The sequence below is a fragment of the Mauremys mutica genome, chromosome 15, assembly GCF_020497125.1.
Source record: "Mauremys mutica isolate MM-2020 ecotype Southern chromosome 15, ASM2049712v1, whole genome shotgun sequence".
Lineage (NCBI taxonomy): Eukaryota > Metazoa > Chordata > Testudines > Geoemydidae > Mauremys > Mauremys mutica.
Genome location: NC_059086.1, coordinates 12,881,136 through 12,891,830, shown reverse-complemented (window position 1 = coordinate 12,891,830; position 10,695 = coordinate 12,881,136). Strand labels below are relative to the sequence as shown.

At 43.4% G+C, this 10,695-nt stretch overlaps 1 protein-coding gene across 1 annotated transcript in view; it reads right to left on the bottom strand.

Moving 5' to 3' along the window:
- Nucleotides 1-7,942: 7,942 nt before the first annotated feature.
- The window catches only part of LOC123350517 (tripartite motif-containing protein 15-like), a 113,610-nt gene continuing 110,857 nt past the window's right edge, over nucleotides 7,943-10,695 (bottom strand). The window contains exons 22-23 of the mRNA XM_044989133.1: nucleotides 10,351-10,377; nucleotides 7,943-8,985 (exon numbers count right to left, since the gene is read on the bottom strand). Of these exons, the coding sequence (XP_044845068.1) occupies nucleotides 8,450-8,985; nucleotides 10,351-10,377 (563 nt within the window). The 3' untranslated portion in view covers nucleotides 7,943-8,449. The remainder of the gene's footprint in view (nucleotides 8,986-10,350; nucleotides 10,378-10,695) is intronic.

Here is a 10,695-nt window from a genome sequence, read left to right as displayed (position 1 = left end):
GGTGGATTGCTTAATGGAACTTTGCAGAAATTATCAGAAAATCTATCTACTAACCAATACTATATCCCCATTAACAAATGAGAGGGAAAATCTTATGTACAAACAGGATCAAAAACATTTGGGGGGGATTTTTGTTGTATTATAACAATAGGTTGCTTGCAATTGTTGAAAAGTCAATGCAATCTTACCTTTTCCCCCTCTTTTTGACCCTAGGGAAACAAACAAAATATACAATGTCATTGTGCAACAAAGTCAAGAGGAAATCTGTGTAACAACATTTATATAAAACATTTATTTCTTCAGTATTAAAACATCAGAATAATATTATTAAATAGATAGTCTTGTTTCCTAGGTTTCTTTAAGGAACAATTACTTTCCCTAGAGTACAGAAAACACAAAATGGTAATACTTATTATAGCAGATTGCAAGGTCTGCTTTAGTTAAAGTGTAGACTAGCTTTCTGTTTATAGCTTGACTTTCCTAGAACCTACCCAGCTCCTTGCAGTGCACTGAATTCTGATGTGCCATATGGGGGACCTGGCTTGGTTAGAGATCCAAATTTGGGGTAATTTGACCAACAGGATACAGCAACCTGAAAAAAATATTTTTCCTAAAGTTCATGGATTCTATCATATTTTTGTCCATTGACAGGGCTATGATCATTGTAGGACAGTTGCAATTGCTTGAAAGTATATGGAAATCACTAGCTCTTTGGGGGAAAGCCAAAATCACACTATTATGAGCAAAAGTTTAGTTCTCATTTAGGGCAAATACCAAATGCTCATGAGCTAAATGGATTACACTGAGTACCTAGAAGTTAATAAAGTGAAAAGTACGTCAGCACAGACATGTTGTAGTGGAGTGGTTACCCCTCTCTGGCCCTGAAGGGCTTAAAACAGCCCTGGGAGTGGGCTGTGGCAGGAGAAAGGCTAGACTGATTGGAAAACAGCCACATCTGTGGCTGGCTTAATGAGAGCTCAGCTGGCCCTTATAAGAGGGCTGGGGGGAGAAACTAAGAATCTCTCTCTGTCTCTAGAGGAAGAAGGGCCTGGCTGCTGGGAAGCTGAACCAAGTACCTAAAGTGGAACCAGGGCCGGCTCCAGACCCCAGCATGCCAAGCGCACGCTTGGGGCAGTGTCCCGCAGGAGGGCAGCAGGCAGCTCCGGTGGACCTCCCACAGGCGTGCCTGCGGAGGGTCCGCTGGTCCTGCGGCTCCGGTGGACCTCCCGCAGACGTGCCTGCGGAGGGTCAGCTGGTCCCACGGCTCCAGTGGAGCATCCGCAGGCATGCCTGCGGGAGGTCCACCGGAGCTGCGGGACCGGGGACCGCCAGAGCGCCCCCTGTGGCGAGCCGCCCTGCTTGGGGTGCAGCAAATCCTAGAGCCGCCCCTGAGTGGAACAGGACTGGAGAAAGGCCTGGGGAGCTCTGGTGCCTAGAAAACCCCCAGACTGCAGGCTTTGTTAAGGGCCAAAATGGTACTGGGTTGCAGTGGGGCAGCCCAAAGGTAGAAGAGGCAGCAGGTACAAACCCTTCTTGCCGATGATGAGTGGTAATTGCACTGCTGTCCACCCCACTGAGTAGGAGCTAGGTGATGACTGGCAGTGGGCATAGACTGAGGCGAGGTGGGGATAGAGAGTGGGGGTTCCCTGGGGAGGGGAGACCCAGTGTGGGAATGTATTGCTAACTTGGCAGATGGGAGTGTGGGAAGCTGAGGTGTCTAGGCTTCAAGGACGGGCTAATTAGGCTGTGAGCTGTGTAGTGAGAAGCTGGCCTTGGCTGTTTCTCATCTGCTAGTAGGCAGTAAACAGGATAATAAATTAGAAAGTTGTACAGGATGACAGTTATTCAATGAAGTTATAGCTGTGCCTGTGTGTACCTTATTAACCAATTAGCAATTGCTTGATTGCCTGCCATAATTGTATATAAGAGCATGCTGGAGAGAAATAAATGACTTTGCTACCAATCACATTGATTGTTGGGCTCTGTCCATGCCCGCTCGAGAAGCACTGAGATGCAACAAATGGTGACCCCGACGTGATTCGAATCGAATGATGATAGTGTCGGTGGCCTGACCCAGGCAGAGGAGAGCGGCTATAAGTCGCGGCGGGGAGTGCTGGAGAAGCCCCCAGGCGTCCGAAAGGAGAGGCGCACCTGAGCTCAGAGGTGAGCGGCTACAAGACGCAGGGCGTCCGAAAAGAGAGGCGCACCTGAGCCCAGAGGAGAGCGGCTACAAGTCGCGGCGGGGAGTGCTGGAGAAGCCCCCAGGTGTCCGAAAGGAGAGGCGCACCTGAGCTCAGAGGTGAGCGGCTACAAGCCGCAGGGCGTCCGAAAAGAGAGGCGCACCTGAGCCCAGAGGAGAGCGGCTACAAGTCGCAGCGGGGAGTGCTGGAGAAGCCCCCAGGCGTCCGAAAGGAGAGGCGCAAATGAGCCCAGAGGAGAGCGGCTAATATGGGTACCGCTGCATCAGCGGAAGAAAAAATAACACAGAAGCTTTTATTGCACATTATGAACCGACAGGGGGAAAAGATTTCCCCTGCTGCACTGACTCACTTATTAAGGAAAGAGGGGGAGCTAGGGAGGCTCCTCCTAACCGCCCTTCGGGCACAGGACGAGGAGGTGCTCCGCTGGAAGCGAGCCTGGACGGGAAGACATTGGAGTGCACGGCGCAGGCAGAGGCTCGTGCCATGGCCCCGGAGGTCGTTCGGACCTACAAGCAAGTAAGTTGTTTTGGCAGGAGCCTGGAGAAGGCGTCCTACGCTGGCTGGTCTGAGCCTGGGACAGTGCCGGGAAAACCGTTATGCTTCTCTGGTATGAGCAGCAACAGCTGGGTGTTCTGACACAGGATCCACAGATTAAAAGAAGCCAAGCAGGGAAGGAAAAAGAACAGAATAAGTTAACCGAAGAAAGCTCATTCTTTTCTCGCCCCAGTCAAGGACACAGCTAAGACTTGGCGGACAGCCCAGACATAGGGGGGCTTGACTGGGCCCAAAAAAGCTAATGAGAGCTGCAAAACCCTGCCAGGCACTAACGGAATGTGTTAGCTGTCTCTTCTCACAGGTATGGAAGAGCTGCCCAAAGATCCTAGCAGCCCTGGAACCAGGAGTCTTGGAACCAGGAGACTGACTGCTTGGACCCATGATTCTTACTGCAAAAAGACCCCTTTATATCAGGAAAATTTTCCTACTGATGGTTAGCCTATTTCCCTTTTTAGCTTTATTGTGTTTTTGGGCAGCAGGAAAAAAGGACAAGGTGACGTGCTGGTTAACCTCTCCCTTGTCCCTTGGCATTGTGTCATTGTGTCATTGAATTTTTTTTTTGAAAGAAGCAAAACCACTACAGGGTGATGTGCTGGTGACCTTTCCCCCGTAGGAGCTGAACCACGACTGCTTCGGGAAAGAAGAAGAAACACTCACATCATTGACATTGCCAAAGTCCAGAAATTCCTGACTAAAAGGACATTGAGAACTGACCCTGGTGAAGAAACAAAGAATTGTACACTGGCAGGAAGAAATTTGGGACTCCTGCTGAGAAATGTGATATTAATTGGATTTGGGATTTATTCTACAGGCTGCACCCTGTGTTTTGGATAAATCCTTCAGTATGTATTGCCCTCCCTAATTGGATTGTAAATGATATTGCCCTTATTTAGTTTTTTATTGTTGGAGCTCCGCTTACCCAAGTACAGACTGGAGTTGGTGAGTTACATGTCCTTTCTGCCATTAGTTTCAGGATCCAAAGGCTACTGGCAGAGATGGTATGGGCTATCACTGAGGCTGGGAAAGCATTGCAGTGGAAACTAGTATGTTTAATATCCTGATTAACCAGCTGATGGCTATTCGGAGTGATTTTAAGCACCAGGATGGCCCACTGCCCTTACAGATACATTAGGAGTACCATCTGATTTGGGGTTGTAGAGACATACCTGGACACTGTCTGGGTGGAAGTGTAAATATTTGCAGTGCTTCTCCCCAGCTTGTGGACTGGTTGGGTTGGGGGGTGAGGGCTCTCACATACCGAATCCCATGGGGAGGATGAATGTGGAATTAATTACCCCCTTATTTTTAACCCCAGCTTTTTTGAGCTTGATTGTTTTTGTTTTTAAAGTTTGAGAAAACTCAGCCAAAAGTTTGTTGAGTATTCTCAAAGGGGGGAGGAGTTGGTGTTACTAGGCATAAATTTAGGTAATTTGGAAGAATGGCTTTGAATTTATGTGACCCTAAGTACCTTTATGTAAAGTGCTTTTGTTAGCCTTATTAGATTTTTGTAAATTTTGTGTTATGTGCTGATTATTGGCAGTTGTAAGACTGCTTGATACTAGATGTAGCCTATATTGAAATAGATAGATTGAAAGTAGATGCTGTAATTAAAGTTATATCCTTGAGAATGTAGCCCCCACGGTGGGAAAGTATAGATAACTGTTCACAGAAGAGACCAGAAGGGTGGGGGCTAGTTAAAAAGCACACCCTCCTAGTTAAATTGATAGTGGAATAAGTTTGTGTCCATGAAAGGAACGGTTCAGTGGAAAAAAGGATCGGGCCCAGGCGGGCAGGCAATAGACAGAGAACTTGGAAAGGAAAAAAGGATCGGGCCCAGGCGGGCAGGCAACAGACAAAAGCTTGGAAAGCAGGTTGGAAATTTTTGAGGGTGTAGTGGAAAGAAAAGGTAATTAAGCACAAGCTTGGGAATTTCGAATATTCAGGAGGATATTTGGAATGGTGATTTAAGTTGAGAAAGGTGGTTGTTGGAGTACAAGCGAGTAATTTAAGGCAGAGTAATGAGTTAATTTGTAGTTACTGGAGGGAACAGCAGTTGAATTTTGTAAAGATGCTAAAGAGTAAAGTTTTTGGTGTTTTTTAAATGTTTGTAAATAAATGTAGGCAAAGAAATTAGTTTGCAATTGTTTGGTTATAAACAATTTTGTTGCATTAGCTGAAGAATGTATATAGTGCTATGTAATTGAAATTGTATTAGGCTTAAGGGCATATAAGTGGTGATGTTTTCCTTCAGTGTTTAAAAGCAGAAGTTAAAAGTAAGAAACTTTAAGCTGTGAATAGCTTTGAATCCAGAAGCAAGCCAGGAAGCAACTGTATTAATGTAAATGATTTAACTGATGAAGTAATTCCCCTGTTTTGCCTGAAATCAATAAGGGTATTTGTCTATTTTATGTAATGACTGATTGCCCAGTAGGGGTAGATTTGTTTTTGTTTTTTAGATATTAAAGAAAATTGATGCTAGCTGCATAGCATTTAATGTACCATGCATTTATTATTAGAGTTAAATTTGTGTTTGGTGTTTTATGTTTTGTTTGTGGTGTTTGTTTTCTGGCCAGAATTGTTGTTGTGTTGTTTTAGGGAAGATTTTTATGTGGTTTATGGTGTGTTTTCTCTAGGACCCCCCCCCTCAGTGTCAGTTTGATCACCTGACATATGAGGGATGAATTGGTAACAGAAATTTGTCACAGGTTGGTGTGCAATAGAGAAGGGGGGAACCCTGCAGAATTTACACCATTTATTTGTTTTATTTTGTTTTATTTTTGGTGTTTTATGTTTTGTTTTGTTTGGTGTTGTTGGTGTTATATGTTAAGGATTGCATGGTTATAGGTAGGCCTTATAGAGTTTTAATTTTGGTTTGTGATAGATTGTAGTGTTATGATGTTATGAGTTGGGAATGTTTTGCTAATGCCTTCTCTCCTTTTCCTTCTTTTGATTTTGTATAGAGCGGGGAGATGTGGGAATGTATTGCTAACTTGGCAGATGGGAGTGTGGGAAGCTGAGGTGTCTAGGCTTCAAGGACGGGCTAATTAGGCTGTGAGTTGTGTAGTGAGAAGCTGGCCTTGGCTGTTTCTCATCTGCTAGTAGGCAGTAAACAGGATAATAAATTAGAAAGTTGTACAGGATGACAGTTATTCAATGAAGTTATAGCTGTGCCTGTGTGTACCTTATTAACCAATTAGCAATTGCTTGATTGCCTGCCATAATTGTATATAAGAGCATGCTGGAGAGAAATAAATGACTTTGCTACCAATCACATTGATTGTTGGGCTCTGTCCATGCCCGCTCGAGAAGCACTGAGATGCAACAACCCAGATCTCTGGGGATTCTGCCAGGAGGCAGCACCCTGGCCTGGAAGGGGCACCAGGGTCCAGGAGGGACTTGGGCCCAGAGGCAAGCTGGACACCAGTCTGCAGAGGGTGCTCTGGAGGCTTGAAAAGCTAATTCCCTGGATGACCAGCAGGACGGTGAGTCCTGCCCCATGACATATGTCAAGAACAAATCATGTCAAACCAGCCTAATAGCTTTCTGTGACAGGGTAGTAAGTCTTGCAGATGGGAGTGGGGGGAGTGGTAGATGTGGTATATAATTACTTTAGTAAGGATTTTGATACTGTCTCATAAACAAATTAGGAAAATACAAACTAGATGAAGCCACTTTATGATGGGTGCATAGCTGGTCTGAAAACCTTCCCAGACAGTAGTTATCAGTCGTTCACACTCAAGCTGGAATGGCATATTGAGTGGGGTCCCACAGGGATCAGTTTTGGGTCCAGTTCTGTTCAATATCTTCAGCAATGATTTAGATAATGGCATAGAGAGAACATTTATAAAGTTTGTGGACAATACCAAGCTGGGAGGCATTGCAAGTGCTTGGAGGACAGGATGAAAATTCAAAATGATCTGAAGAAATGGTCTGAAGTAAATAGGATAAAATTGAATAAGGGAAAATACGAAGTACTCCGTTTAGGAAGAAACAATCATTGCACACATATACAATTGAAAATGACTTCCTAAGAAGGACTACTGCAGAAAGTATCAGAGGGGTAGCTGTTTTAGTCTGCATCTGTAAAAAGCAACTAAGAGTCCTGTGGCACCTTAAAGACTACCAGATGTATTGGAGCATAAGCTTTCATAGGTGAATACCCACTTCATCAGATACATGTAATGGAAATTTTCAGAGGCAGGTATAAATATGCAGGCAAGAATCAGTCTGGAGATAATGAGGTTAGTTCAATCAGGGAGGATGAGGCCCTCTTCTAGCAGTTGAGGTGTGAACACCAAGGGAGGAGAAAAGCCGGGCATTGGTCATGTTTATTGCCGATGAAGAACAGTGCTAAGTTCCTTAGCTGAAGATCAAGTCTGTGGATTTACTAGGGAGTTTAATCAAAGTCTGCTGTCTCTGCTATCTGCACAGACCCGGGCCACATACAGAGCAAACAAACTCGCACACAGCTAAACATATATCAACAGATGCTATGGAAAGAAGGATGTGGTATGGTTGCATCCATAGGTGGAACATCCCCTGTATCAGAATAACAGGATGGCTACCCACCTCCTCTGAACTGTATTTACCTGTGAAGTGTGAAAATGTCTTTAAAGGCTACTGGCCAGTGCTAGCAGGAGCTGAACTCCTATGATCTCTTCTGATAGGGGGACGGATGTATGCAAATAGATTTATTCAGCTGACTATAGACCCAGATTATAGTTATTAGACATTAATCTGAAATTTAGTAATAAACTTGGTGTTATTGTGTTTCCAAAACCAATGGTATGAAACAGGGCTCTGTTTTCCTCAGTAAAATCCTCTCATTCTGTGTCAGAAACATCATGTTCTTAAAAGGTTACACCGATTACAGATATCGGTAACTGCCAAGAGGCTGAACGCTAATTTTATGGAAAACATACAGATACGATGGCAACACAAACAATACACAGCATAGGTGCTCGAACTAGGGGTGCGGGGATGCAGGGAGTTCTGCCACATCCCCTGGCCTGAAGTAGTTTCCATCATATCCAGGATTTACAGTTTGGTTCAATGGCTTTCAGCATCCCCACTATAAAAATTGTTCCAGCAACCCTGAATACACAGCTAATCTTTTATTTTCCAAAGAAACATCAGTGCAAATTGTTATGGGTTTGACATAAACTAATAATGAGATGTCAAATAACTAGGCTCAATCAACTTTTATTAATCAAAATTAGTACAACATAATACAGAAAGGAAAAGTCAATTAATTACCAATCATCCTAAAGACAGCAGTGCGATTGGTCAAACTTTCTCAAGATCAGGTGCATCCCCCATCTGTATTTATACCTGACTCAAAGATTGGTTATTCATTTTAGCAGAGAAACATTAGTATAGGACATTATTTGCTTACTCTTAGCTGCTAATACACCTAATCCAGATAAACTGGAAGTTAGCTATGAAAAAAGTTATTTTCATCATTAATAGCTCTGTTTGTGAGATTCCAGTACAGTTCTATTCCTTATTTGCGGAGCCACCCCTGCAGCATTAGCAATATTTGTAAATATAATTTCACAGGGAATGTTATTCCAGATCACCTTTCTTCTAACTGAAAAGCATTCTGTTACTCTGATTCAGTTTGGTCAACAGTGCCATGAAGCAGCACAGGGCTTTGGCTGAGTTTGGTCAACAAAACGGGACATCACGGCATTTTAAATTGATTCCTCTTCTTTAATTGAACAAACTCTCATTGTTGTTTCTTTGTGGGGATTTTTAAAGAAGGGATAAACCTCTCCTGAGAATGAACAATCATTAAATGTGAACAACACAGACATGTCAGTTACATTGAAAAAAGTCACCTGCCCATCTTGGTAACTAAGGTAAACTCCAATTTTCTGGGGCTTTTTCTGCACCGTGACCTGGGTCCATGGATCTGTTTTTGCCCAATAATCTCTGCCACTCAGACCCAGAGCCCAGAATCCCTCTTTAGGTGATATGGAAAGTTTTCCTTTTCTTTTTGTGGATTTTCCGGCCACTCCCAGGTCCCAGTCACTGATCTTCTGAACATTCACCTCCCAGTAGTGCTTTCCAGAAGAGAATCCTTCAAAACCCAACACACAGACAGTCGAATCAAACCTCTCTGGATGTGGTGGAACATTTTGAGGTTGGGCTTCATGTTTCAAACTCTTCTTATCCCCAGCAATGGAGAGGTTGGGGTGGGCTGTGCGGGCATCAAGTGTAATGTCATCTGAAAAGAGAGATTGGGTTGTCAAAAGCACTGGTCTAATGTCAATCAAAGATGGGATAAGTGAAGTTTACAGGGTGGGCCCCATCCTGTACATCCTTCTCAGGTGGGAGTTTTGCCTGATTGAAGCCTGCTTGACAATGTTTTTGTTGTATTGAAATTCATCAGATATGAGAGTTGTCTGAATTTGACAAACTGAAAGTGATTCTGAACTATTTGGTGGCATTCTCAAGGGGGATATAGCCAAATTCATCCAACATCAACATTTAGTAACACTAGAATTCACAAAACCCTTATTCAGCTTCTGCCTAATCTTACAGGCACATAAATTCCTTTAGCACCTAAGTGTCCACCATTAAAGTGCCCAAGGTGCCTACACTTTGGCAGCCGGGCCTGCACTCAGCCACCTGATTCCTGACATTGCCTTGGCACTTAGCACATGCCCAAGCCCTAGCAGATTTCATAAACTAGGTGCAGCCCTGCCTAGTCTGCCTTTTGGGCCTGATCCAGTAGATGTGCTCAGATGAGATGAAACCCTTATATGTGCTTAAAGTTTAGTACTTGCTTAAATACTCTGCTGAACTGGGACCTTGGGAGAAAAGAAACATTAATCTTTGAACAATCAGACTATAGAGAAGAAAATTATTGCGCCTGATTGTCTGTTCAAAGATTAATGTTTCTTTTCTCCCAAGGTCCCAGTTCAGCAGAACTTTGAGATGATCAGAAGAAAATTGCAACAAAATGCAAATTACTGTCACATTCTCATATCCATATCTGCCATAAATCACCATGATTGCACCTCTCTTTCATCATCCCCTTAATGAACATCACTCAGTATCATATTCTTCTTTTCCAACATCACCATCAATCATAAGTCAACACTGCTACTAACTTTTCACCACCGTCTTCTTCAGTATCAATGCCATCACAATCCCAAATATTTCACTCCTGGTCACAACGACCCACTTTCATAACCCCTGTCAGCATTACTCATCTTAGTATGATTAATGGAGTCACCATCACCACCTCATCTGTGTTTTTACCCTGCTCCAAATCCTGAGGCCCTGATTTAGGATTTCCTCAGTCCTTACCCACATTTCTCAGTGAGGGTTAATTCTGATCTCACATCTGTGCAAATTAGGAGTGACTTCACATAGATCTATGAAGTTACACTGGTGTGTAACTAGTACAAGGTCAGAATCAGGTCCTGATATAAATGGGAGTTTTGCCTAAGTAAAGACTGTGTATAAACTGATTATGGATCTCAGGATTTGTTCTCAGCATAATAATATTTTATTATGTTTCTAGTTTGGTTAATATATTAACACAATGATTTCTTAATACTGGAAGAAATGTGTATACTGTTACCTGTCTCATTACGAGCCTTTCTCCATTCTGAAATCAGAATAAGAAATAACAGACATTGAATTAAAAGTATCAGAGGGGTAGCCGTGTTAGTCTGGATCTATAAAAGCGGCAGAGTCCTGTGGCACCTTATAGACTAACAGATGTATTGGAGCATGAGCTTACATGGGTGAATACCCACTTCATCGGATGCATGTAGTGAAAACTTCCAAAGGAAGGTCTAAATATGGAAGCAAGAATCTTCTGTGTGGTGATGAAACTTGGCTTCTTGGTCTGATAGCCCCAGAAGGGGTGTGTGATGGGGTTAATGCCCCACTCGGTTATGGTGTTACAACAATTACCACAGCA